The following is a 26897-nucleotide window of genomic DNA, read 5'->3' as shown; positions in this document are numbered from 1 at the left end:
TCACTTTTGTGTATTTTAATAATTTTAAGCATTGTGACGTTTTGATACCCGTGTAAATCTCTCTAGGACATGGTGACTTTAGATATAAGCATCATGAAACCTCTAACAATGTCAATTCAATTTGAGTTGATGAAAATCTGTTTTTGGAGCCATCAGGTTTGAGGAGTTAGCAAGGTAACTTTGGTCAACTCTGAGTCCAACTTGGGTAAACAGCGTCCGGTCAATCCACAGCTGGTGCTTCTTGTTGAGAGCTGCCCGCCAGGTCTCTGGAATCACCAGCTGCATTTAAGGGAAAGACAGAGTTAAACTACCAACATTAGCAAATATTAAAATTACCATTTATAAGCTTGTCATTTATTATTTAAAAAAATTATAATCTCAGCACTTTCCGAGACATGTTTTGGAGGCAGGAAGGACATCCCCCTCTTCTGCTGGTCTTCGGCCCACCGAGGCAAGGACAAAAGCCTGGGGTAGATTACCAGGGACAGGCCAAACATGAGGCAGGAGGGAGCGCTGGAGGTACCTGTACGTCCAGGGGTTCATACATATGCATGTAGAGAATACATAAGTGACAGCTACGGTATTAAGCATTCTCAGCACCATGAGAGCAAATCTACAGCCAAGCCGTGGCATCAAAGGTAAGTGACAGCTACTATATTTAGTTATGTAGCTGTAGCTATAGGACAAAGAATGCATATGCCTATTTGACAGATACAGGAGGAGAGAATCATCGCGGAAGGGTTTTCATCTTTGCAAAGTACACACTGCATTTATGGAAAGCATGCATGTAAAGTTGTCTAGCATTCAATGCATGTCAGATCTAATGGGCAAATAGTAAGATTAACACAATGCATATCTACCCTTATTGTAAAGTACTCATGCTTGCGAAATGTCAAGGGAATTGAATAGCCTACCAAACATAGCAGACCCATATGCATATGTAGATTGAAATGTCAGGCAAATATCACAATTTTCACACCATTAAACTAGCTAACATAATACATGTATTAGCTAATACATGACTGATACCGCTAGATACATGTTGAATAAACCTGTGCCATACACTGGAACCGAAAATAAACTACTGTAGCATGCTAACGATACAGTACTGTAATGTAGCCTGCATCACGTGCACACGATTTCACAACCACAAGCCATAACACTCCTGAACATCTAGTCAAATGGCTACCCAGACTATTTGCATTGAATATCCCTTTGAGCATGGTGAAGTTATTAATTACACTTTGGATGGTGTATCAATACACCAAGTCACTACAAAGGCACAAGCGTCCTTCCGAACTCATTTGCCAGAGAGGAAGGAAACCGCTCAGGGATTTCACCATGATTGCACTAAAGTAATACGGCAAAAAATGTGGCACAGCAATTCACTCTTGGTCCTCAATACAAAGGGTTATGTTTGGGGCAAATCCAATACAACATATCACTGAGTACCACTATTCATATTTTCAAGCATAGTGGTTGCTGCATCATGTTATGGGTATGCTTGTAATTGTTAAGGACTGGGGAGTTTTCAGGATAAAAAAATCTACTGAATGGAGCCAAGCACAGGCAACATTCTAGAGGAAAACCTGGCTCAGTCTGCTTTCCACCAAACATTGAGAGCTGAATGCACCTTTCAGCAGGACAATAACCTAAAACACGAGGTCAAATCTACACTGGAGTTGCTTACCAAGAAGTCAGGGGATGTTCCTAAATGGCCGAGGTACAGTTTTGACTTTAATCTGCTTAAAAATCTATGTCAAGACTTGAAAATGCTTGACTATTTTCACATTTTCTTACGTTACAGCCTTATTCTTAAATTGTTTTTATTTCCTCATCTATCTACACATAATACCCCATAATGCCAAAGCAGAAATAGGTTTTCCGAATTTTTAGCAAAAGTAAATGTAAAAAACGGAATTATTACATTTACCTAAGTATTCAGAAATACGAGACTCGAAACTGAACTCAGGCGTATCCTGCTTCCATTGATTCTACAACATGATTAGAGAGTCCACCTGTGGTAAATTAAATTGATTGGACATGATTTGGAAAGGCACACGCCTGTCTATATAAGGTCCAACAGTTGACAGTTCATGTCAGAGCAAGCCATGAGGTCGAAGGAATTTTCCTTAGAGCTCCGAGACAGGATTGTGTCGAGGCACAGATCTGGGGAAGGGTACCAAAACATTTCTGCAGCATTGAAGGTCCCCAAGAAAACAGTGGCCTCCATCATTCTTAAATGGAAGAAGTTTGGAACCACCAAGACTCTTCCTAGAGCTGGCCATCCGGCCAAACTAAGCAATCGGGGGAGAAGGGCCTTGGTCAGGGAGGTGACCAAGAACCCAATGGTCACTCTGACAGGGCTCCAGAGTTCTTCTGTGGAGATGGGAGAACCTTCCAGAAGCACAACCATCTCTGCAGCCCTCCACCAATCAGGCCTTTATGGTAGAGTGGCCAGACGGAAGCCAGTCATCAGTAAAAGGAAAATGACAGCTGCTTGGAATTTGCCAAAAGGACTCTCAGACCATGAGAAACAATATTCTCTGGTCTGATGAAACCAAGATTGAACTCTTTGATCTGAATGCCAAGAGTGATGTCTGGAGAAAACCTGGCACCATCCCTACGGTGAAGCATTGTGGTGGCAGCATCATGCTGTGGGGATATTTTTCAGCGGCAGTGACTGGGAGACTAGTCAGGATCGAGGCAAAGATGAACGGAGCAAAGTACAGTGAGATCCTTGATGAAAACCTGCTATAGAGCGCTCAGGACCTCATATTTGGGAGAAAGGTTCACCTTCCAACTGGACAACGACCCTATTCACACAGCCAAGACAACTCAGGAGTGGCTTCGGGACAAGTCTTTGAATGTCTTTGAGTGACTCAGCCAGAGCCCGGACTTGAAACCGATCAAACATCTCTGGAGAGACCTGAAAATAGCTGTGCAGCAATGCTCCCCATCCAACCTGACAGACCTTGAGAGGATCTGCAGAGAACAATGGGAGAAACTCCCTAAATACAGGTGTGCCAAGCTTGTAGCGTCATACCCAAGAAGACTCAACGCTGTAATCACTGACAAATGTGCTTCAACAAAGTACTGAGTAAAGTGTCTGAATACTTATGTAAATGTGATATTTCGTAAAAAAATGTATTAGCAAAAATTTCAAAAAAACTGTTCTTGCTTTGTCATTATGGGGTATTGTGTGTAGAATAAGGCTCTAACGTAACACAATGTGGAAAAAGTGAAGAGGTCTGAATACTTTCCGAATGCACTGTACCACAAACCCCAGTGGTGCCTTTTCAAATCAAATCAAAATGTATTTGTCACATACACATGGTTAGCAGATGTTAATGCGAGTATAGCGAAATGCTTGTGCTTCTAGTTCAGACAATGCAGTAATATCCAACGAGTAATCTAACCTAACAATTTCACAACAATTACCTTATACACACAAGTGTAAAGGAATGAATAAGAATATGTACATAAAAAATATATGAATGAGTGATGGCCGAACGGCATAAGCAAGATGCAGTGGATGGAATAGAGTACAGTATATACATATGAGATGAGTAATGTAGGGTATGTAAACATTATATGAAGTGGCATTGTTTAAAGTGGCTAGTGATACATTTATTACATCAATATTTCCATTATTAAAGTGGCTGGAGTTGAGTCAGTATGTTGGCAGCAGCCACTCAATGTTAGTGATGGCTGTTTAACAGTCTGATGGCCTTGAGATGGAAGCTGATTTTCAGTCTCTCGGTCCTTGCTTTGATGCACCTGTACTGACCTCGCCTTCTGGATGATAGCGGGGTGAACAGGCAGTGGCTCGGGTGGCTGTTGTCCTTGATGATCTTTTTGGCCTTCCTGTGACATCGGGTGGTGTAGGTGTCCTGGAGGGCAGGTAGTTTGCCCCCGGTGATGCGTTGTGCAGACCTCACTACCCTCTGGAGGGTCTTACGGTTATGGGTGGAGCAGTTGCCGTACCAGGCGGTGATACAGCCCGACAGGATGCTCTCGATTGTGCATCCGCCCTTCTTCTTACCAGAAAGATGCTTGTTTCTGTCGGCGCGATGCATAAAGAAACCAGCTGGCTGTACCGACTTCGATAGCGTGTCTCGAGTGAGCCATGTTTCCGTGAAACATAGAAAGTTACAGTCTCTGATGTCTCTCTGGAAGGCTACCCTTGGACGGATTTCGTCTACGTTGTTGTCAAGAGACTGGACATTGGCGAGTAGTATGCTCGGGAGCGGTGCGCGATGTGCCCGTCTACGGAGCCTGACCAGAAGACCGCTCCATCTGCCCCTTCTACAGCGCCGTTGTATTGGGTCGCCGGCTGGGATCCGATCCATTGTCCTGGGTGGTGGTCCAAACAGAGGATCCGCTTCGGGAAGTCGTATTCCTGGTCATAATGTTGGTGAGTTGACTTTGCTCTTATATCCAATAGTTCCTCCTGTATGTAATAAAACCTAAGATTACCTGGGGTAACAATGTAAGAAATAACAAATAAAAAACCAAAATACTGCATAGTTTCCTAGGAACGCGAAGCGAGGCGGCCATCTCTTGTCGGCGCCGGAAGTATTGCTATTATAAACTGGTTACCAACTTTATTAGAGCAGGAAAAAAACAATTCCAGTAATACCGGTAGTCTGACGGCTGTCAGCCAATCAGCATTCAGGGCTTGAACCGCCCAGTTTATAATTAAGCAATAAGGCCCGAGGGGGTGTGGTATATGGAAAATATTCCACGGCTAAGGGCTGTTCTTATGCACAACGCAACACAGAGTGCTATGACACAGCCCTTAGCCGTGGTATATTGGCCATATATCACAAACCCCAGAGGTGCCTTATTGCTATTATTAACTGGTTACCAACATAATTAGAGCAGTAAAAATAAATGTTTTGTCATACCCATCAGCCAATCAGCATTCAGGGCTCGAACCACCCAGTTTATAATAAACCACCCAGTTTATATAATAAACACATTACATATTTGGTTGGAAGTGGTGTGAAATGGTAGAGGTGTGGCAATTTAATGGGCCAATCACAAGCAGCTATAAGGTGTACGCGAGAACAGGGCAGGGCCAGTTTGGCTCGTATCCGACAACCAGCATGTGCTGAGAACAAACACGGTTGCCTTCTCCTGACGTGACAGGGTTATAAAACAAACTGCTGTTGTTCTTTTACCGCTGTATCGACGAGGCATCAACACAAAAGGATTTCACCGTTTTTCCTGATCCAATTTTGACTATTTTATTTAAGGTAAACTTATGTTATAGGCCTGTCAAAAGTTTACTGATGGAGAATGTAAAGTTAAATTGATGTCACTGGTTATGCTTTGATACAGTGCTATTTTCTTGTATACTGGTTGGTGTTATCAGATGTTGACTAACCTATTGCCGTCTTGTTTTTCAGAATTTGTAGTATGTTTTTTGGATACATCGTTTTTGAACGTCTTTCTATGGAAGAAAAAGGCAATCAAATCATAGTTGAAAGTAATTTCGACCAGAGAGACGCCTTTAGAGAATCCTGATCTGCCTTCACAGTCCTGGGTCTTAAGTGAAGGTAAAGTGTTCATACTATACAGGAACTGGATAATGCTAACTTCAAGTGCAACATTGTTTAAAAAGAACCGGTTGTATAAAGCTATTTCTTTCGCCCGATCTCCAGATGTAATGGCCACTTTTTTTCCCTTTAAAGATAAATATGTTGAAAGGTCTTCAACTTTAATTGTATTATAATTCAAAATGTTTAATATAGGCTTGCCTGATATTTTGAAGTTGTGGCATTCTTGGTTAATTTTCCGGTCGCTACATTTTATCCCTGCACGCAGTGTTGGTTAAATGGGTTGCTCATTGTCTGCTTCAGCATCGCATAAACAGGGTACAGCTCTCCCTTTAACTAGTTATTTCCTGTCAAACACTACTGACATGGCAACAGGCGGTGTCTCCTCGCAGTTCCGCAAATTGAAATTGAGTAGACCACAAAGTGAGGTCTGTTGAAACAAGTTTGCTGCCCCTCCTTCATGTGCTTTGGCCCCTTAAGGACAGTATTTTCTTAGTTCAACTGTAGGCCCCCATAGTCTAGTCACTTGAGTCAACATACAATTGTGATTTGGCAACATGTCAGTGAACATTATGAATATTGCCGTTGTAAAATTGTGTTGTCCCTCCCTTTTCAGAATTGGGTAGAGTTCCCTGTCTTGTCTTCACCTCGTCAGTCTTCTTAAATCTTCACATTCCATTCATCTTGATAAAATGGTTGGATTCAGACCTGCTGATGTGCCCCCAACCGCTGCTGTGAAGTTTATTGGTGCTGGAACAGCGGCCTGCATTGCTGATTTATTCACCTTTCCATTGGACACAGCCAAAGTCCGGCTACAGGTAAGTAAGGAGCATGTGTTCTTTGTTGAAATGAACTGTGAGGTCCTCTGTTGTAGCATCATTAAATGGAGAATCCAAGCATTGCCCCCTTTAGCTGTTGGGAACCCAGGATGGTTACAACTGGTCATCGTTTCTCTTATGAAATCATGTGAAGGAACTCATTTGACAGGTCAAATGTGGTGAGCCATCATACTAAAAGGGATTAAGGGATGCTTGAGAGATTACTGCTGCATCAATCATATTGTCTCTAACTCATTATTACTGTCATGGGTCCACATTTGGGAACTTGGTTGGTCCACAAAATGATACCCAAATCCATTACTGACCCAAGATGACCCCTTTCATTTTTGGTTAATTGTATTCCCCTTATTTTGCCAACATTAAAACTGACTTGCGCTTTCTATTTCTTTCAATTTTGTCCCTCCTGACTTCCTTCCCCCAACTAAGTGGCCCAGGAGTTGATGGTTAAGCCCTAGGAATTGGCAGGCCCTGGACCTAGCATTGTGGACACTTGTGGCTGGATTCTCCTCCCACATCCGCCAGTGCTCCCTCCACTGTGTCTGTGTTAAGTCTCCATGCCCCTTTCGTTCCGCACAGATCCAGGGAGAGGGGAAAGGTGCGGCAGCTAGTCATGGCACGGCAGTGCGGTATCGGGGCGTGTTTGGTACCATCACCACCATGGTGCGTACAGAAGGTGCCAGGAGCCTCTACAGCGGGCTGGTGGCAGGGCTCCATAGGCAGATGAGCTTCGCCTCTGTCCGCATTGGCCTTTACGACTCTGTCAAGTCATTCTACACCAAAGGCTCTGACCGTGAGTACATGTCACATACTGTATACCAACCTCAACCTTCTAAATCGATACTTATTCTCTATTGAATGTTACTCCAACTGTTCTGACTGCCCATTTCTCTCTACAGATGTAGGGATTGGCAGTCGTCTGCTGGCGGGCTGTACCACTGGAGCCATGGCAGTCGCATTAGCCCAACCCACAGATGTGGTGAAGGTGCGCTTTCAGGCACAGACTAGTTCCTCTGGGCTAAACCGGCGTTACCATGGCACCATGGAGGCCTACAAGACCATCGCCAAGGAAGAGGGCATCCGTGGCCTGTGGAGAGGTGGTTGTTTGCTTGATCACAAGGATCATTTTGTGCCTTTGTCAAATGTTTTTGTCAGCAGTATTGCCAACATTTCCATCCCCACCTTGCAGGTACTGGCCCAAACATTGCCCGCAATGCTATCGTGAACTGCACTGAACTGGTTACATATGACCTAATCAAAGACCTACTTATTAGAAACACACCCCTGACTGGTGAGCCATTGCCTTGCCACATATTGTGCAGAATGACTGATTTTTAACTGTCACGCTTCCCTCTGGTATTGTGATGCCTCCCCTAAACCCATTCCATTCACCCAATAGATGACCTCCCCTGCCACTTCACATCTGCATTCGGTGCAGGATTCTGCACCACTGTGATTGCCTCTCCTGTGGATGTGGTGAAGACGAGATATCTGAACTCTGCCCTCGGCCAGTACAGCGGCGCCCTCAACTGCGCTATTGCCATGGTGACCAAGGAGGGACCCCTTGCCTTCTACAAAGGGTAAGCCATGTGTTTTAGTTGCTAGGGAGTAGTCTCCTGGATTGGGTTGCAACACCTTCTCAATCAGCGCTTTAGCGGTTTATTCACTGTTGCTGCTTGCTTTGTAACATTCATGAATGTCTTAACAACCTGTTTTTTTCCCCCTTCTCTGGTTTATTTGAATTTTTGCCTGGCTCTGAATTGTCTCAATTCTCTCCCTAAAGGTTCATGCCCTCTTTTCTCCGACTGGGCTCGTGGAACGTGGTGATGTTTGTTACATATGAGCAGCTGAAACGTGCCATTATGGCTGCCCGCCAAAACTACACCACTCCTCTGTAGACCTGGCAATTGGCTGCAGTAGAGGGTGACCCTGTGCTGATGTGGTTGCTTTTGTTCAACAACAAAAAATGTGGCCCATGTAGTTTCCTTTTTTTAAACCACTTTTCACTCACCTTTCACTTGAAGTGTGTTTCTGAGACTGAAAAGCTGTTCTTTCTGTCTTTTTAAGTACTAACTTCTGACAATAAAATTGATATTTTTAAGTGGCTTCTCTTATGCAAATAACTTCACAAGAATCTCACCTAGTTCTACTGGTAAAGAACACCATTCTCAAATAGGGGTCCAAGGAAGGAGATTTCCAATCAGGCTTTATTTAATGGCTGTTTATTCAGAAAGCAAGGGCTTGGTTGATCAGGTGTTTCTTCTCAGCCGTGAGCTTTTGAGGGAAGTGAATGTCGAACTGGATGATGAGATCTCCTCTCTGGGAGGGATCCTGGGACAGAGGCATGCCTTCTCCAGACACCACTTTGCTGTATTTTGGACTGGGTGGGGAAGTGAGAATTTTAGCATAAGTAATTTGAAACTTTGACATACAGGGATGTACACTTGCACTTTTGTCAAATCATGTCTGAATTACATCCTGTAACTAGTTTACTGAACCATGATCATGCTGTTTTATCTTAAAACAAGCAGGGTAGTTGCGAGTCTGTAGTAGCATCCACTAATCACAAATGGAACGGGCTTGGAAGCTCAACACTGGCAATTTGACTGGTACTCAATGGCTGCCTAGTATTGTAATGCGGAATGTTCTATCAACTAATGCTGGATTGCCATGATAATGTAGACTTCATTCAAATAAAAAAAATGTTTTGTAACGTCAGTTGGGTCAACAAAGCATGCCTCATTGCATTAGCGGAAACAAGACTTCTCAGGGCAGGCCTGGTTGTAGTGAGATGTTCGTCAAATTCAATTTTTAGCTTACCCTTAACTTCTAACCTGCTACAAATGAGTCACCAGTCAGAACCGGCAGACCTGCCCTGAGCAGTCTTGGTTTCCACTAATGCGATACAGCACAGATCGAATGGTACAATTCCTGATTTTACTTCCTGGCATGGGTCTAGGTTCAAAATATACAGGTTAAAACATCCCATAACTTTTTGCGACTATTCAACAAGGGGCCAGTTTCCGCATTCGGCATGACGGTGTGAATGGTAGCAGCACAAAGTGAAACTAAATCGTAGTGATTTTCAGTGAACAAATGGCATAACTGCTTTACTTATCTACAGCCACTTTATTGCTGGTCACGTTTTCAATGCTAATCCGGTCGAATCCATCAACAGCGCTGGTCTCTTGAGTTTGTTTATCGAACGCGTGTGTGGAATTGTTTGTCCTTTAACCTAGGCATGGGTACACTCAATGACTGCCAGTCCATACATTATGCCATCATTGACCTGAATGTGGATGCCTGTTCTATTCATTCTATTTGACACTAATGTAGTGAAATCGTCTTACAATCATATACAAGAAGCCCCCCCCCCCCATACAGTAGTAAAAGCACTACTCACTGCACAATGTCATTGATGGGGATATTGAGTATCCTGTCATCTAGTGTCTTCACTTCAACAGCGAATCCAGTCAAAGCCTGTGGGAGGAGGAATATACTAATTGTGGGGTGAAAGACCTCAATGCAAATTTAATGGCTAAAGTATTTGGGAAGAAATATAGATATTCTACTCAACATGGGAGACATATTTTGCCTACAAAATTGTAATATTAAACCACAACTGGCCTTAGAATGCCCTTGCTACTATTGCTGAGATAACATGCTTAAGACTTAGTAACCAAGTCGAAACACAATCATTCCACAGTATATCTGCAATAAATGATTCTTTAGTGACCCATTTTGACCTGGACAAAGCATCAGGTGACTCTTTTGTAGGGACTTGAAGTGAGTTAAACAAAGCAGACTATTGAGTGAAACATGTTCTCTGTACTTTACCTCCAGGGTCAGACTTGGACATTCTCACCTTCTCCAGAGAGATCTGGGCTGTAAAGACCAGGTCATTGTGTTGCCTTGCAAACCGGGGATGACTCTTCTGCCGCACAATGAACACAATATCTGCAGGAATACTGTTGGGTCCCTGGGGGAAACAACCAGCTCAAAGACTTGAATGAGCACAATGTGGCTAAATGTCTTGGAGGGTACTCTGAAAATGTACACTGAACAAAAATATAAACAACATGCAACAACTTCAAAGATTTTACTGAGTTACAGTTCATATAAGGAAATCAGTCAATTGAAATAAATAAATTAGGTCCTAATCTATGAATTTCACATGACCGGGAACACAGATACGCATCTGTTGGTCACAGACACCTTAAAAAAAGAAAGGGCCGTGGTTCAGAAAACCAGTCAGTATCTGGTGTGACCACCACTTGCCTCAACTCCTTCGCATAGAGTTGATCAGGCTGTTGATTGTGGCCTGTGGAATGTTGTCCCACTCCTTTTCAATGGCTGTGCGAAGTTGCTAGATATTGGCAGGAACTGGAACACGCTGTTGTACACGTCCATCCAGAGCATCCCAAACATGCTCAGTGGGTGACAAGTCTGGAAGAACTGGGACATTTTCAACTTCCAGGAATTGTGTACAGATCCTTGCGACATGGGGTCCTGCAATATCATGCTGAAACATGAGGTGATGGCGGCGAATGAATGGCACGACAGTGGGCCTCAGGATCCCATCACAGTACCTCTGTGCATTCAAATTGCCATCGATAAAATACAATTGTGTTTGTTGTCTGTAGCTTATGCCAGCCCTTACCATAACAGGGTTCCCACAAGTTGCTTGGGGTGCTTAAAATACTTGAATTTGGCACTCTGAAATTCAACTACTGAAATCCCTTAAATCAGACCATTTCTGAAGTTTACTTCAAAAGTACTTGAATTAAAATGAGAGGAGAACAGAAAATGATGAAAAATATTTGAGAAATGTATTGGTCTTGGAATTCATTTCCAGGCAGACTACCGAGTTTTACTTCCTCACGTGTTTCGCACTCTGGTTGCCAGGCGAGTTCGCTCATTCCACCCATACTGCCACTCAGCCAGGCAGGTATATAACTCACTGATTAGGCGCAACCAAACGTCACATCGATAGCTAAAATGCCTGGTCAAATGTAGATTAAATTCAGACTGGCAGGATATTGATGTAATGAATGAGGATATTGATGTTTATGAATGGGTTTTGTCAGACCCAACCAGGGGTGTGGTGGAGGGTAAACGCCATTTACGCACCTTTTTATTTGTGAAATACAGTTTATTCACCTTTTTATTTAGCTAATTATCGTTACCCACTTATTGCGTTCCCAATGTTGATCAATGCTCAGAAGGTTTCTTGATCTGAGTTCTAATCACGCCTACCTCTGCGAACGAGTGGAATCGTGAGTGATTCATGTATGCTCGTTATGTTTGCCTACTCTCCCAGATTTTTTTATTTCACCTTTATTTAACCAGGTAGGCTAGTTGAGAACAAGTTCTCATTTACAACTGCGACCTGGCCAAGATAAAGCAAAGCAGTGCGACACAAACAACAACACAGAGTTACACATGGAATAAACAAACATACAGTCAATAACACAATAGAGAAAAAAATCAATATACAGTGTGTGCACATGAGGTGAGGCAATAAATAGGCCATAGTGGCGAAATAATTACAATTTAGCAATTAAACACTGGAGTGATAGATGTGCAGAAGATGAATGTGCAAGTAGAGATACTAAGGTGCAAATGAGCAAAAAAAGATAAATAACAATATGGGGATGAGGTAGTTGGATGGGCTATTTACAGATGGGCTATGTGCAGGTGCAGTAATCTGTGAGCTGCTCTGACAGCTGGTGGTTAGTGAGGGAGATATGGGTCTCCAGCTTCAGTGATTTTTGCAATTCTTTCCAGTCACAAGCCACAGAGAACTGGAAGGAAAGGCGGCCAAGGGAGGAATTGGCTTTGGGGGTGACCAGTGAAATATACCTGCTGGAGCGCGTGCTATGGGTGGGTGCTGCTATGGTGACCAGTGAGCTGAGATATGGCGGGGCTTTACCTAGTAAAGACTTATAGATGACCTGGAGCCAGTGGGTTTGGCAACAAATATGAAGCGAGGGTCAGCCAACGAGAGCATACAGGTCGCAAGGGTGGGCAGTATATGAGGCTTTGGTGACAAAACGGATGGCACTGTGATGGACTGCATCCAATTTGCAGAGTAGAGTGTTGGATGCTATTTTGTAAATGACATCGCCGAAGTCAAGGATCGGCAGGATAGTCAGTTTTATGAGCGTATGTTTGGCAGTATGAGTGAAGGATGCTTTGTTGCGAAATAGGAAGCCGATTCTAGATTTAATTTTGAATTGGAGATGCTTAATGTGAGTCTGGAAGGAGAGTTTACAGTCTAACCAGACACCTAGGTATTTGTAGTTGTCCACATATTCTAAGTCAGAACCGTCCAGAGTAGTGATGCTGGACAGGTGGGCAGGTGCGGGCAGCAATCGGTTGAAGAGCATGCATTTAGTTTTACTTGCATTTAAGAGCAGTTGGAGGCCACGGAAGGAGAGTTGTATGGCATTGAAGCTCGTCTGGAGGTTTGTTAACACAGTGTCCTAAGAAGGGCCAGAAGTATACAGAAGGGTGTCGTCTGCGTAGAGGTGGATCAGAGAATCACCAGCAGCAAAAGTGACATCATTGATGTATACAGAGAAGAGAGTCGGCCCGAGAATTTAACCCTGTGGCACACCCATAGAGACTGCCAGAGGTCCGGACAACAGACCCTCCGATTTGACACACTGGACTCTGTCTGAGAAGTAGTTAGTGAACCAGGCGAGGCAGTCATTTGAGAAACCAAGGCTGTTGAGTCTGCCGATAAGAATGTGATGATTGACAGAGTCGAAAGCCTTGGCCAGGTCAATGAATACAGCTCACAGTATTGTCTCTTATTGATGGCAGTTATGATATTGTTTAGGACCTTCAGCGTGGCTCAGGTGCACCCATGACCAGCTCGGAAACCAGATTGCATAGCGGAGAAGGTACGATGGGATTCGAAATGGTCAGTGATCTGTTTCTTAACTTGGCTTTCGAAGACCTTAGAAAGGCAGTGTAGGATATATATAGGTCTGTAGCAGTTTGGGTCTAGAGTGTCTCCCCCTTTGAAAAGGGGGATGACCACGGCAGCTTTCCAAGCTTTGGGGATCTCAGACGATACGAAAGAGAGGTTGAACAGGCTAGTAATAGGGGTTGCAACAATTTCAGCTGATCATTTTAGAAAGAGAGGGTCCAGATTGTCTAGCCCTGCTGATTTGTAGGGGTCCAGATTTTGCAGTTCGTTTAGAACATCAGTATCTGGATTTGGGTGAAGGAGAAATGGGGGAGGCTTGGGCAAGTTGCTGTGGGAGGTGCAGGGCTGTTGACCAGGGTAGGGGTGGCCAGGTGGAAAGCATGGCCAGCCATAGAAAAATGCTTATTGAAATTCTCAATTATTGTGGATTTATCGGTGGTGACAGTGTTTCCTAGCCTCAGTGCAGTGGGCAGCTAGCAGGAGGTGCTCTTATTCTCCATGGACTTTACAGTGTCCCAGAACTTTTTGGAGTTTGTGCTACAGGATGCAAATTTCTGTTTGAAAAAGCTAGCCTTTGCTTTCCTAACTGCCTGTGTATATTGGTTCCTAACTTCCCTGAAAAGTTGTATATCGCGGGGACTATTTGATGCTAATGCAGTACGCCACAGGATGTTTTTGTGATGGTCAAGGGCAGCCAGGTCTGGAGTGAACCACGGGCAATATCTGTTCCTGGTTCTACATTTTTTTGAATAGGGCATGCTTATTTAAGATTGTGAGGAAAGCACTTTTAAAGAATAACCAGGCATCTTCTACTGACAGAATGAGGTCAATATCCTTCCAGGATACCCGGGTCAGGTAGATTAGAAAGGCCTGCTCGCTGAAGTGTTTTAGGGAGCGTTTGACAGTGATGAGGGGTGGTTGTTTGACCGCAGACCCAAGCAATGAGGCAGTGATCGCTGAGATCCTGGTTGAAGACAGCAAAGGTGTATTTGGACGGCAGGTTGGTTAGGATGATATCTATGAGGGTGCCTGTGTTTTTACAGATTTGGGGTTGTACCTGGTAGGTTCATTGATAATTTGTGTGAGATTGAGGGCATCAAGCTTAGATTGTAGGATGGCCGGGGTGTTAAGCATGTCCCAGTTTAGGTCACCTAACAGCACGAGCTCTGAAGATAGATGGGGGGCAATCAATTCACATATGGTGTCCAGGGCACAGCTGGGGGCAGAAGGTGGTCTACAGCAAGCGGCAACGGTGAGAGACTTGTTTCTGGAAAGGTGGATTTTTAAAAGTAGAAGCTCAAATTGTTTGAGCACAGACCTGGATAGTAAGACAGAACTCTGCAGGCCAACTCTGCAGTAGATTTGCCTTGTTAGCAGTGCATCCATTCACCACTCTGTCCAACGGGAAACTCTGCACACGACATAGGCAGAGAGGTGAAACGAACTACCTCAGCCCAGACCTACCGTGGCAAGTAGTAGAGAGAAGCCGCTGACAGTGGGAATTATTTCAACATCCCTCGACTCCTGCCGTGTGTTGGTAAAGTAGTGGTATAGCTTTAAAACACTAAAGTGCATTATGGGTAACGTAGTAGATTAACTTTTGCTTTTGATGCAATTGTTGTGGTGGTGGTAATGTAGCCGAACTGTGAGCCACGCCCTTTTTGCTCCATTAGCCCACTTTCATTTTGTCATTCAGACTACCTCACATGGTGTACAAGTTTAATAAATGTCAATTCCAGACTAACTCGTCATTAGCAGCGGATAAGATCCCCAAATGTGGGAATTACCCCAGAGCAAATTGCTCTGGCCCTGGAGCTAGCAAGGAAGGCTCCCCTGAGCTGTCGCGACTACGGTCTGGAGGCAAGGAAGGAAAGGTAACACTGGGGGCTCGTCCGGGATTTATCCTGCCTGCATCAGTGAGTTATTCACATTCTACCAGAATATCAAAGAGAAATCAACGGGGGGAAAAAGGACTTTCACCAAGTAATGGCTAACGAAGTTAATCATCATTGTCCGAGTAGTGGCTGACGTTCTACCTAAAGTTGTGAAATGGCGGCTGCACACAGGAAATCTGTTATTACGAGAAAGAATCCGCCTGAGGATTCGACGTGCTACTGAAACCCATTCATGTCGCTAACTACAGTGAATGTAGACATGCTATCACAAATCTAATTTGCCAACTGGATACATTCATTTGATGTTGCAAATGCTAACAGTAACTGCAATTAATTTATTCCAAGTTCAGATGTAGCTAATATGCAGCCAGCTGCAGCTAATATGGCTGACTCGTGCCGAGTCATAGACGTCTCCTCAACAGCCAAGGAGAGAATCGAATCTATTCAAGTCTCGTAAAAAATGGAAATGTGGGTGACAGTGGAATCGAATCATAGCTAAATCACAACCAAAACTATGCCAGCTGGTATGCTAGATGCTCACCTGAAAATGCTATCTCTGGAAATGTGTTTCAACCAACTACTGAAAAACGGTATACTCCATGCACTAACCCTTTCAACTCTGCCAACCATAGACTCTATGCAGCGAGTACACCTGTAGATGCTGCTGACTCCCATTACCCACGCAGGATGCCAGCAGCTCTGCCCTCCACTCCAGCCATGCCTCCTGTGGAAAACCAACACTCACAGTCGCAGGACAGCTATGAGGTCACCCACAGGTACGAAACCACCAAGCGAGCAGCTAACAGTGTTACTCAACTAATGCAGCCTGGTGTGCGAACTACAGAGTGGAGAGCCAGAGCAGCTACCCTACGGGAATGCATCGCCCACAGCGAAGATGGTGAGAGTTGGATCACACCACCTGTAGAGTGGAGTCAGAAACCTCCAAAGTCCAGCTTCAAGCCACACAAACCAAAGACTAGTGAGTGCAAAAATACAAATTGGAACGAAATCAGATGCCACAACTGCCAAGGCATTGGACACATGAAAAGGAGCTGTCCATTGCCAAGGAAGCCAGCTAAGTCCCTGAATCGCCCAATTCCACCGAAAGCCAAAACACACCTGCTGTTCTCAGTGTCAAGGGCACAGGTCCCGAAATGTGTATCCACCTACTATTCTACGACATGGACGTATGTGCTCTTTAGGACAGTTACGACACCATTCACCCAGACGTTAAACCTCCACTCCAGCTATCGACTGTGCAGTCTCTGCAGGGCATTGGTCCTGTAAATGTCAAAGTCTTTGGAGAAGTTCACCTGTCCATTCAGGTTGGTACCAGCACAGTGAGTGTTGACACGTAGAACACCGAAGACATCCTCAGTCATCCATTCCTGGAGCAGTCACAGGCACGCCTTGATTTTGGCAGCCAGAGGATTGTACTGTTTGGTGATCAGGCGCCCTACTTCAACCCAAAGAACAGACCAAAGGTGCCTGTCATAAGAATAGCATGCACAGCCGTCTTGAATCATGGTGTGAGAACATCGTGCCGGGGAACACACACTTCCGTGAACCTGTCAGAGGATGACGTGGTGCTGAGCCTAACTAAAGGATTAATTGAGAACCAACCTGGTGGCACAGGTTGTGGTTGATGCACAGGCCAATAATCAAATCCCCATCAGGCTCTACAACCCAGGAACAGAGTCAGTGAAAGTAAAGAAGGGTGCTATCGCCGGATTCCTCCAGGCAGCAGATGTTGATCAGGCCACTGATATTTCTTCCATGTCACCACAAACTAGTCTCATCTCCCCAGCGGTTCCTGCTCACTTACAGTCGGTGTATATGGAGAGCTCTACTGCGCTAAGTGCAGACGAACGTTGTCATGGTATGCAAAAAGGACCAGACATATCGTCTATGTGTGGACTACAGGGCTCTAAATGAGCATACTGTTAAGGATGCATATCCACTTCCTCGTAACCAAGACCCTCTAGATACCCTGTCAACGGCCAAATGGTTTAGCACTTTGGACTTAGCGTCAGGCTAATGGCAGGTAGAGCTTACTCCCAAGGACCGTAGGCGGACGCTTTCTGCAGCAGGAAGTGCCTCTGAGTGGAATGTGATTCCTTTTGGGGTCTGCGACGCACCAGCAACGTTTCAGCGTCTAATAGACCGCGTCCTGGCCGGAATGCAATGGGAGACCTGCCTAGTAAATCTAGATGACATCATCATCATCATCATCCTGGGAAGGGATGTCACAGAGATACTCCAACGCCTGGCACAAGTGTTCGATCGGCTATGCCAAGCCAACCTGAAATTGAAACCCTCCAAGTGCGGTCTCTTCCGCCGACAGGTAACCTACCTTGGACACATTGTTTTCCAAACACGGCATTGCCACAGATCCCAGAAAATTCTGAATGTCCAAGAATGGTCCCAGCCTACCTGCGTTTCAGAAGTCCGTCAGCCTGGCCTCGTACTACTGACGATTTGTCAAACATTTTGCTGCTGTAGCCAAGCCCCTTCATGAGCTTACAAAGAAGCATGCTCATTTCCGGTGGACGCCAGAGTGCCAGGAGGCGTTCAAAGTATTAAAGAAGATACTCACCACCACGGTCGTCTTGGGCTATCCACTCAATGGTGCTTTGCTGGTGACACTGTCGGCAATTTATTTAGAATTCAAGGCACACTTAGCCAGCATGGCTACCACAGCATTATGCAGCGATACGCCATCCCATCTGGTTTGCGCTTAGTGGGACTATCATTTGTTTATCAACAGGACAATGACCCAAAACACACCCCCTGGCTGTGTAAGCACTATTTGACCAAGAAGAAGAGTGATGGAGTGCTGCATCAGATGACTTGGCATCCACAATCACCCGACCTGGAATTTGGAATGAATTAGACCTCAAAGTGAAGGAAAAGCAGCCAACAAGTGCACAGCATATGTGGGAACTCCTTCAAGAATGTTGGAAAAGCATTCCAGGTGACTTCCTCATGAAGCTGGTTGAGAGAATGCAAAGAGTGTGCAAAGCTGTCATCAAGGCAAAGTGTGGCTACTTTAAAGAATCTAAAATATATTTTGATTTGTTTGGTTACTACATGATTCCATATGTGTTTTCATAGTTTTGATGTCTTCACCATCATTTTTACCATGTAGAAAATAGTAAAAAAAAAAATCTAAAACTTCAATGAGTAGGTGTGTCCAATGTTTTGACTGGTACTGTATATATTTTCTTATTAACTCTTATTTTCTTAAAATGGCATTGTTAGTTAAGGGCTTGTAATTAAGCATAGCACGGTAAGGTCTGTTGTATTCAAATAACATTTGATTTGAACTAAGGGCATTTTACACTGTCAGAATTCACTTTCATGTCATTATGTGTTGGGACATCATGGAGGACCTACAATCTAGTGAAATATAAAGACAATTTAAATATAAAGACAATTTAATATTATGTACACTGAACAAAAATATAAACAACATGCAACAATTTCAAATATTTTACTGAGCTACAATTCATTTAAGGAAGTCAGTCTATTTAAGTAAATTCATTAGGCCCTAATCTATGAATTTCACATGTCTGGGCAGGGGTGCAGCCATGGGTGGGCCTGGGAGGGCATAGGCCCACCCACTTGGGAGCCAGGGCTTTATTACAGACCGAAATACTCCTCAGTTTCATCAGCTGTCTGGGTGGCTGGTCTCAGATGATCCCGCAGGTGAAGAAGCCGGATGCGGAGTTCCTGGGCTGGCGTGATTACACATGGTCTGCGGTTGTGAGGCTGGTTGGACATACTGCCAAATTCTCTAAAGCGACGTTGGAGGCGGCTTATGGTAGAGAAATTAACATTCAATTCTCTGGCAACAGATCTGGTGTACATTCCTGCAGTCAGCATGCCAATTGCACGCTCCCTCAAAACTTGAGACATCTGTGGCATTGTGTTGTGTGACAAAACAGCACATTTTAGAATGGCCTTTTATTGAACCCAGCAGAAGGTGCACTTGTGTAATACTCATGCTGTTTAATCAGTCTCTTAATATGCCACACCTGTCAGGTGGATGTATTTTCTTGGCAAAGGAGAAATGCTCACTAACAGGGATGTAAACAAATTTGTGCACAACATTTTAGAGAAATAAGCTATTTGTGCGTATGGACAATTTCTGGGATCTTTATTTCAGCTCATGAAACATGTGACCAACACTTTACATGTTGCGTTTATATTTTTGTTCAGTATAGTTTACCAAGCAAGCAATTTCTTCACAATGTAAAACGTTAAGCTACACTAAAGCTACCCTTTAGTGTAAAAAAACATAGTTTATTTAACTAAAGTTAGTTTGAAAATGTAGTTCACTACATCAAAACTACTTCATGAAATTATATGTATATCGGATATTTCAAAGACAACTTTGATGCAAGAACAGATCAGTTTGGGGTCATGTGTTAACAGAATGCCTATTAAAGACAAATAATGTTTCAAGTGAGAATTAGGCAGGTCTGATGCCAAAAAAGAAAGGAAATGATTGCCTACTAAACACTATCTAGATTTGAATTGTGTTCAACTACCACCAAGCTATCACTACTCCCCAACACTGGTGGCTAAGTTATATCTATTGAAGAGAAACACAGACACTCCCCGCACGACTACATATTTATGTGTACAAACAGTGTGGCAGGTTGGAGCCCTTGACGGAACTAACGTCTGTAAAACGCATAGCTAAAAAGCACAATAAGATGTCATTTAAGCACTGAGTGGGTGATGATTCTCTTACCTGATCACCCTCCTTTGGGAATGTTATCCTAGTGTCTTCATTCCATCCTGGTTTTACAATGATAGTCAATATTTTGTCCTTGATACTGGATGTGTGTCCATCTTCATTCATGACCTGGTTCAGAGGTTGAGCAAATTTACACTGAATCTGATACTGGTTACCTGAAGTAAGCAGTACAGCATCTGAACAGAATAACAATGTTTAAAGTTAGAGCTTTTCTTTTTTTAACTACTCAATATAGGCCTATAGGTATGTTGATTGAAGGACATCTCAACACTCATCAGGCATTATGATCCCATCTTACCCTACGAGATATTTTGATCTTTTTGGTACATCCATAGAAGAGGTCTTCCAAGGCCAAGTGAAGGTCCCTTTCAATGGGGGTGTCTTGTGTTTTCACTCCTCTTCCTCGCAGGCCTCCAAACCCAATGGCCACTTCATTCCCATCTTGCATGTGGAAGTCTGAAGAGGGAAGCATTATCATGCAAGAACAGGAAGAGTTGTCATTACTATGGAGATCATTTAGATAAATCAAACAAGTAAAACTTATATTAAGAAAATACTGAATGTTCTTTTTCCTACCTGCAAATGGGTTGTCACCTCCAAAAAACTGCCTGAATATCTTGTCTGGGTTTCCATGGTAGATGTATCCTGATGTCCAAGCTCCAGTCTCCCCAGACTGAAGTGGGATACCTCCTTTCAGACCCTCTTCTCCAAACTTGTCATAGGTTGCCTTTTTTCGAGCTGAAAAATAAATATTGTGGGCCTATCATTTTATGTGACCTGACGTCTCTGAAGCTTTCCCCAAGCAGCACTGAACTGATAGTGGCAGCGGCTACACTGATGATTGTTGTAACGTTTACTTACGGTCACTCAAAACATCATAGGCCTCGGCAAGTTGATTGAATTTTTCAGAGGCACCCGGTTTGCTGTTTGTGTGAGGATGGTACTTCAAGGCAAGTCGTCGGTATCTACAGGGGCAAAAAAATATAGCTAGGCATGGTTGTTTTTATGAAAACGTATCTAGTAGGCTAGCTAATGTAATGTATGTAAACAATGTTTTAGCTTGTGTCATTTTGAGACAAAGATAAAAAAGTAACTAAACTTACGATTTTTTTATGTCTGCATCTGTTGCATTTCTATTTATCTCCAATGCTGCATAATAATCCCTCCCCATAGTCGATCAAAAGAAATGAACATGTAATATGAAAAGCGAAACAAATATAGAAAGCTAACGTTACTGTTAGCTAGGTCCTACGGTAAGAAAATAAAAACATGGGATGGTCAATTGTTTGTGGTTTCTGGATTTGGTTGCCATAGATGCGCGACGCTCCAAATGTATTTATTGGGAGTTGCCGATGGATGGCGCCAAATCAAAGGTTTACAACCCCTGTAGTCACCGTGCACCTTCGCCTCTAACTCTTTCACAACACATACCGAAGCACTGTCAGCCATCTGGTTGTGCTTTATCTATCCAATCAGACAATAAACCACCATTAATCCATTGATAAATCAATGTACTGAAAACATGTATTTACCTTATTCTTGCTTTTAGCATCCGATGAAGCCATTTCTACACCAAGAATAAACCAACCAGTTGGATTTTAGATTAAATATTTTATTTGAAGCTACAAAAGCAATGTATATGTCCTACATTCATCCAAAATTAATTTATATGAAAAAAAACGTGATGGAAAAAAAGATGAAACAGTAGATGTCAGAAAAAGTATGATGACAGTTGAGGTAAAAGGGTGGGGTGAACAGTCTGCTCTCACTAGGTAATCTGTGCCATCAGTCCCTCTAGCTCTGGACGTGCCTTGAAACGGGCTTGGTAATCTGCCTCTGTGTGCTAGGGGAAACAGAAAAGCAAGTGTTATGATATTGAACAGTTAGTAACAAAATAAGTTTACATAGATATAGGATATGATCTATGTGCAAAAGAAAAGTCATGCAGAGGTCAACACAGACGGAATATGCTCACTGGCTTTACAGAGAGTTGAACCCCCTCTGGCTGATTCTTCAACATAACCTCCATAAAGATGGGGCATAATGTGGCGTTTACTTGGCTGAGCTGTAAACAAAACACTTACCAAATGCTCTAGAGTGAAAAGTTATGTCATGCAACTGCCAAAAGTTCAGAGAACACATTACTAAGACTCAAAACACTCCATTACCTGAACAATTCGCTCATGGGTCTTGAGGATGGCGTCTACATACATCTTGGTCCCTTGCTCCGGCATGACCATGACTTCTGTGCTCTTAGTGGGCAATGCATAGCTGAGATGAGGAGAATAGTTAGTTAATCCCTTTAAGGTTTGTTAATTAATCAATAAATAAAAGACCTTGGATGATGTAAGCCCATGCTGTGCAAGAGGGCCAAATATGTGCCTCCTATTGAAGCATTATGAACTTTGCAACAGACATGGATATTTGGGCCATAAAATCACTGAGTGAGGCCAGTAACACAGTATCTTAAAGTCTACCTCTCAGCCACTTTGACACCTAGCCGATTGCAGAGGTTGTGGATGTACTGAGAGTAGTGTTCCACTAGGATCATGTCATACCCAGACACTTTCACGTTCAGAGTCCCATACTCTGCATCTGTTGCCGTTTTGATCTCCTTCATCTGCTGTCTCTCTTTCTTTGGCTGAAGGCACCATACGTTTTATTATAAAGCTGATATGGTAAGAGTGTAAGCTGGTGGCTTCAGTATTAGAAAGTATATACAAGTGATCTGCTAAGGACAGTCTTACCGCTTCTTTGGTTAACAGGTGCTTATATTTGCCAATCCCATGGGTAGGCCTGGTCCTGTATTCTCTCTCATTGGGAAAAGCCAGACTCCCTGTAAAAAACAGTTATCCAGTCAAACAGATAGCCTAGATACAGTTAGGTAATTATAAAGTGGCAATATCACTATCAGGATATAATCTAGTGATGTTACGTTTGATACTTGAGCGCAGAGACATGTGTTGAAATCGCTAAACAGCTAACTTCAAAGAAGTGTGCTGATGCGTGTATCACTTTATCAGAAGTCAGTCATCGATGATGTCCGAAGCTTCATTTGATCACTGCTTTTTCGAGATACCATAGATTTCGCCGTGGTTCTGGTGCTTTCCTCGATTAAAAACTGCTTTCAAACACCAAATTTACAAATATAGTTAGGATTTTGTACAAAAAGTTTCACCTGATCGGTAGTTTAGCAGGTAGAGTTGGGAACAGTCAGGTACTTGAGGGTATGAGGTAAAATCCTGTTGAAAGCACACTATTTTAAATTGTTTTGTGAAACCACACTTTCTGCACTGTTGTTCAAATATTTTAATTCAGTATAAGCTTTGTCTTAAGCATCCTAAATAATGACATAGATTCAGTGTTTGAAAAATAGTAAACTTGAAGGCAAAAAATACAAGCATGATGTAAAATGTGAACCTGGTATTTCACCTGATTATAGGCTACTAAAGCCAACGACTTATTGCTGCACCAGTTTTATTGAAAACAGTGTTTAAAAAACTGCTCTGATAGTCACACGCTGCTCTTTATTGCTAACCAACAGATGTCACTAATGTGCATTGTGAACAGATAAGGAAGCTCAGAGTAATGAACTCTTTTTCGGGCACAATTTGGTGAAAGCGCCGAAAGCCTTCAGAAATCCTCGGTTCCCCATCTCTAATATAATCCCTTCCTAAGGCTTTCCTGTAAAGTCTAAATGTATACACATAATAGTAACTTATTATTGTTATTGGGGGAGGACTTACCCTGAATCGGATGTTTAACTGATACTCTTAAAATAAAAGAAACAGACATCAAGAGGTAGCTAGCTACTACCCATAGACTTAGACATTGCATTATTGGATCTGTCCTATTATGGAGTCTGGCAGCACCATTGACTTGCCTAAAGGTTAAATAATATATATTATATTTTTTTTTGGGGGGGGGGGGAGTAGTCAATTTTCTTGTAATACTTCTATGAGTTGGTAAACAAACTGAAAGGGTGCATACTGACCCCTGGAGTGTGTTTGAACAGGTATAAAGCCATGGTTGGTGATTTACTGCCACCTGCAGTTATGGAATGTTTCCTCACGGGTATAATTAATTGGCTGATCCCTCATGTGACCTGGATGGAATTATGTGATCATTCTTTAACCCATCGGAATTCCCACCCAGTTGACTACTGCAAAATGATGAAATCCCTCAATGGTGCTGCCGATATGCTAAAACAGGCTTTTGGGCACTAGAGTATCTATCTCTGTGTTACCACCCCATTGAATGAAACATGACCTGGTGATTATTGTATCCTGGACCAACCAACAATTGACTTCTTATAGGCTTATGCTTTTAACTAACTTACCTTAATAACAATGCTGCTCGGTCCAATGTATGTGAATGAAGGGCCAATGAGGCCTGTAACTGGATAGAAGACAAACAAATAATCTATCATACAAGTGTTTTGATGTGATATACTAACATATACCCCCCCCCAAAAAAAAATACTTAAGTAGTACTTTAAAGTATCTTTACTTAAGTACTTTACACCACTGGACAGGACCTTATGGTGCTTTGAAGACAAACGGGAACTTGGAAAAAACGAGGTCAGTCATGACATAAGTGATCTATAGGTCGGAAAGTTGGAGCTCTAGAAAGATGGCCGAGTTTCCGGCTTGGAATTTCGAGTTGGATAACCATTCAAACCTTTTTTTTTTCTGTCGGAGCGCATTTTTTTCCCGAGTTCGAGGTTGTCTTGAACGCACTGAAGTCGGAGATTTACGAGTTTCCGTTGTTTTGAACACGGCAAGAGCCACTGCATCAACTCTCCTTTCATCTGTGACAGAGACATTCTCGGATGTGTATTTACATTCCCATGCAAAAACTTCGACTCTTCCTCCCTAGCCCAAATAATAAATGGAATTTAATGAAATATGCAAAATTAGGACGCGAGAACAAAACACAAAAGCAGCAAGCCACGTTTTAATGTACAAGTCCCCATTAAGAAATATATTTAAGCATTTTGGCCCGAGGAGGTGGCTAAGGGCTGTTCCTACGCAAGGCTAAGGGCTGTTCTTACGCACGACGCATCACGGAGTGCCTGGATACAGCCCTTAGCCGTGGTATATTTGCCATATACTACAAACCCCCGAGGTGCCTTATTGCTATTATAAACTGGTTACCAACGTAATTAGAGCAGTAAAATTAAATGTTTTGTCGTCCACGTGGTATACGGTCTGATATACCACAGCTGTCAGCCAATCAACACTCAGGGTTCGAACCGCCCAGTTTATAATATCGGATATATCATATATTGGAAGGTTTGTGGGCCATAATGACATAATTTACACCACTGCATCAAATGCCTCAATTGCATTGTATTGGTGGAGCCATGTCAGTCGTCATAAAAATTAGGTTGTGACAAACTTCCTCTGAAACCGCTTGTGAGTGGGAGTGCTACCAGTGTGTTGTGAACAACGTTAAAGTGGGCAACAATAATTGAATCGGCAGGTTGCCTTCAAAATAAAAGTCATCCATGGAAACTGATGCAAACGGATAAAACTAGTGGAACGATGCCACAACTGGACTAGATAATGCTAAAGGTTGGGATGTAAATTACAATTACTAGTTAATTTGACAAAAAACATGTAAAAATATTTTGCAATAAAAGTAGATGTATTTGAATTCAGAATTCCATTGGGGCATACCATTGGGGCATCAGCCTAACCTATGGATTGTGCATCCATGAAATGGTTAAATGGTTTATCAGCCTACTCAGTGACAGCCACAGGACACAACTACATTTACATTTAACATTTACATTTAAGTCATTTAGCAGACGCTCTTATCCAGAGCGACTTACAAAATGGTGCATTCACCTTATGATATCCAGTGGAACAACCACTTTACAATAGTGCATCTAAATCTTATAGGGGGGGGTTAGAAGGATTACTTTATCCTATCCCAGGTATTCCTTAAAGAGGTGGGGTTTCAGGTGTCTCCGGAAGGTGGTGATTGACTCCGCTGTCCTGGCGTCGTGAGGGAGCTTGTTCCACCATTGGGGTGCCAGAGCAGCGAACAGTTTGGACTGGGCTGAGCGGGAACCGTGCTTCCTCAGAGGTAGGGGGGCCAGCAGGCCAGAGGTGGATGAACGCAGTGCCCTTGTTTGGGTGTAGGGCCTGATCAGAGCCTGAAGGTATGGAGGTGCCGTTCCCCTCACAGCTCCGTAGGCAAGCACCATGGTCTTGTAGCGGATGCGAGCTTCAACTGGAAGCCAGTGGAGAGAGCGGAGGAGCGGGGTGACGTGAGAGAACTTGGGAAGGTTGAACACCAGACGGGCTGCGGCGTTCTGGATGAGTTGTAGGGGTTTAATGGCACAGGCAGGGAGCCCAGCAAACAGCGAGTTGCAGTAATCCAGACGGGAGATGACAAGTGCCTGGATTAGGACCTGCGCCCCTTCCTGTGTGAGGCAGGGTCGTACTCTGCGAATGTTGTAGAGCATGAACCTACAGGATCGGGTCACCGCCTTGATGTTAGTGGAGAACGACAGGGTGTTGTCCAGGATCACGCCAAGGTTCTTAGCACTCTGGGAGGAGGACACAAGTGAGTTGTCAACCGTGATGGCGAGACCATGGAACGGGCAGTCCTTCCCCGGGAGGAAGAGCAGCTCCGTCTTGCCGAGGTTCAGCTTGAGGTGGTGATCCGTCATCCACACTGATATGTCTGCCAGACATGCAGAGATGCGATTCGCCGCCTGGTTATCAGAAGGGGGAAAGGAGAAGATTAATTGTGTGTCGTCTGCATAGCAATGATAGGAGAGACCATGTGAGGATATGACAGAGCTAAGTGACTTGGTGTATAGCGAGAATAGGAGAGGGCCTAGAACAGAGCCCTGGGGGACACCAGTGGTGAGAGCGCGTGGTGCGG

At 43.5% G+C, this 26897-nt stretch overlaps 3 protein-coding genes across 5 annotated transcripts; 1 reads left to right on the top strand and 2 right to left on the bottom strand.

Moving 5' to 3' along the window:
• dnajb13 (DnaJ heat shock protein family (Hsp40) member B13) lies at nucleotides 1-21493 on the bottom strand. 3 transcript variants are annotated; one of them, XM_029691502.1, is made up of 9 exons: nucleotides 21101-21493; nucleotides 20859-20962; nucleotides 20574-20735; nucleotides 20296-20453; nucleotides 19992-20105; nucleotides 10266-10379; nucleotides 9804-9880; nucleotides 386-523; nucleotides 1-279 (listed from the first exon to the last, which is right to left on the bottom strand). In XM_029691502.1, exons 1-9 carry the CDS (start codon nucleotides 21166-21168, stop codon nucleotides 273-275), a joined length of 942 nt encoding a protein of 313 aa, XP_029547362.1. In that variant the 5' UTR covers nucleotides 21169-21493; the 3' UTR covers nucleotides 1-272. The 3 variants fall into 3 exon arrangements, with proteins under 3 accessions (XP_029547362.1, XP_029547360.1, XP_029547361.1); XM_029691500.1 differs by having other exon boundaries at nucleotides 390-523; XM_029691501.1 differs by lacking the exons at nucleotides 1-279; nucleotides 386-523 and adding an exon at nucleotides 8586-8780.
• Nucleotides 5120-8501, top strand: LOC115149035 (mitochondrial uncoupling protein 2). The gene is made up of 8 exons (XM_029691503.1): nucleotides 5120-5261; nucleotides 5415-5564; nucleotides 6181-6382; nucleotides 6980-7193; nucleotides 7300-7497; nucleotides 7590-7691; nucleotides 7800-7980; nucleotides 8184-8501. Exons 3-8 carry the CDS (start codon nucleotides 6257-6259, stop codon nucleotides 8296-8298), a joined length of 936 nt encoding a protein of 311 aa, XP_029547363.1. The 5' UTR covers nucleotides 5120-5261; nucleotides 5415-5564; nucleotides 6181-6256; the 3' UTR covers nucleotides 8299-8501.
• Nucleotides 21494-21759: 266 nt separating the features above from the next.
• On the bottom strand, nucleotides 21760-22843 carry mrpl48 (mitochondrial ribosomal protein L48; the record flags this gene model as incomplete). The annotated part of the gene is made up of 5 exons (XM_029690235.1): nucleotides 21760-21840; nucleotides 21973-22062; nucleotides 22166-22268; nucleotides 22475-22638; nucleotides 22745-22843. Coding segments are annotated over 5 exons (531 nt in total), but the record flags the coding sequence as incomplete, so codon positions are not given.
• Nucleotides 22844-26897: the final 4054 nt, after the last annotated feature.

The sequence above is a fragment of the Salmo trutta genome, chromosome 15, assembly GCF_901001165.1.
Source record: "Salmo trutta chromosome 15, fSalTru1.1, whole genome shotgun sequence".
In the NCBI taxonomy this organism is placed as follows: domain Eukaryota; kingdom Metazoa; phylum Chordata; class Actinopteri; order Salmoniformes; family Salmonidae; genus Salmo; species Salmo trutta.
Note: the sequence above shows the minus strand (reverse complement) of the source record. Positions and strands in the feature narration are given on the sequence as shown.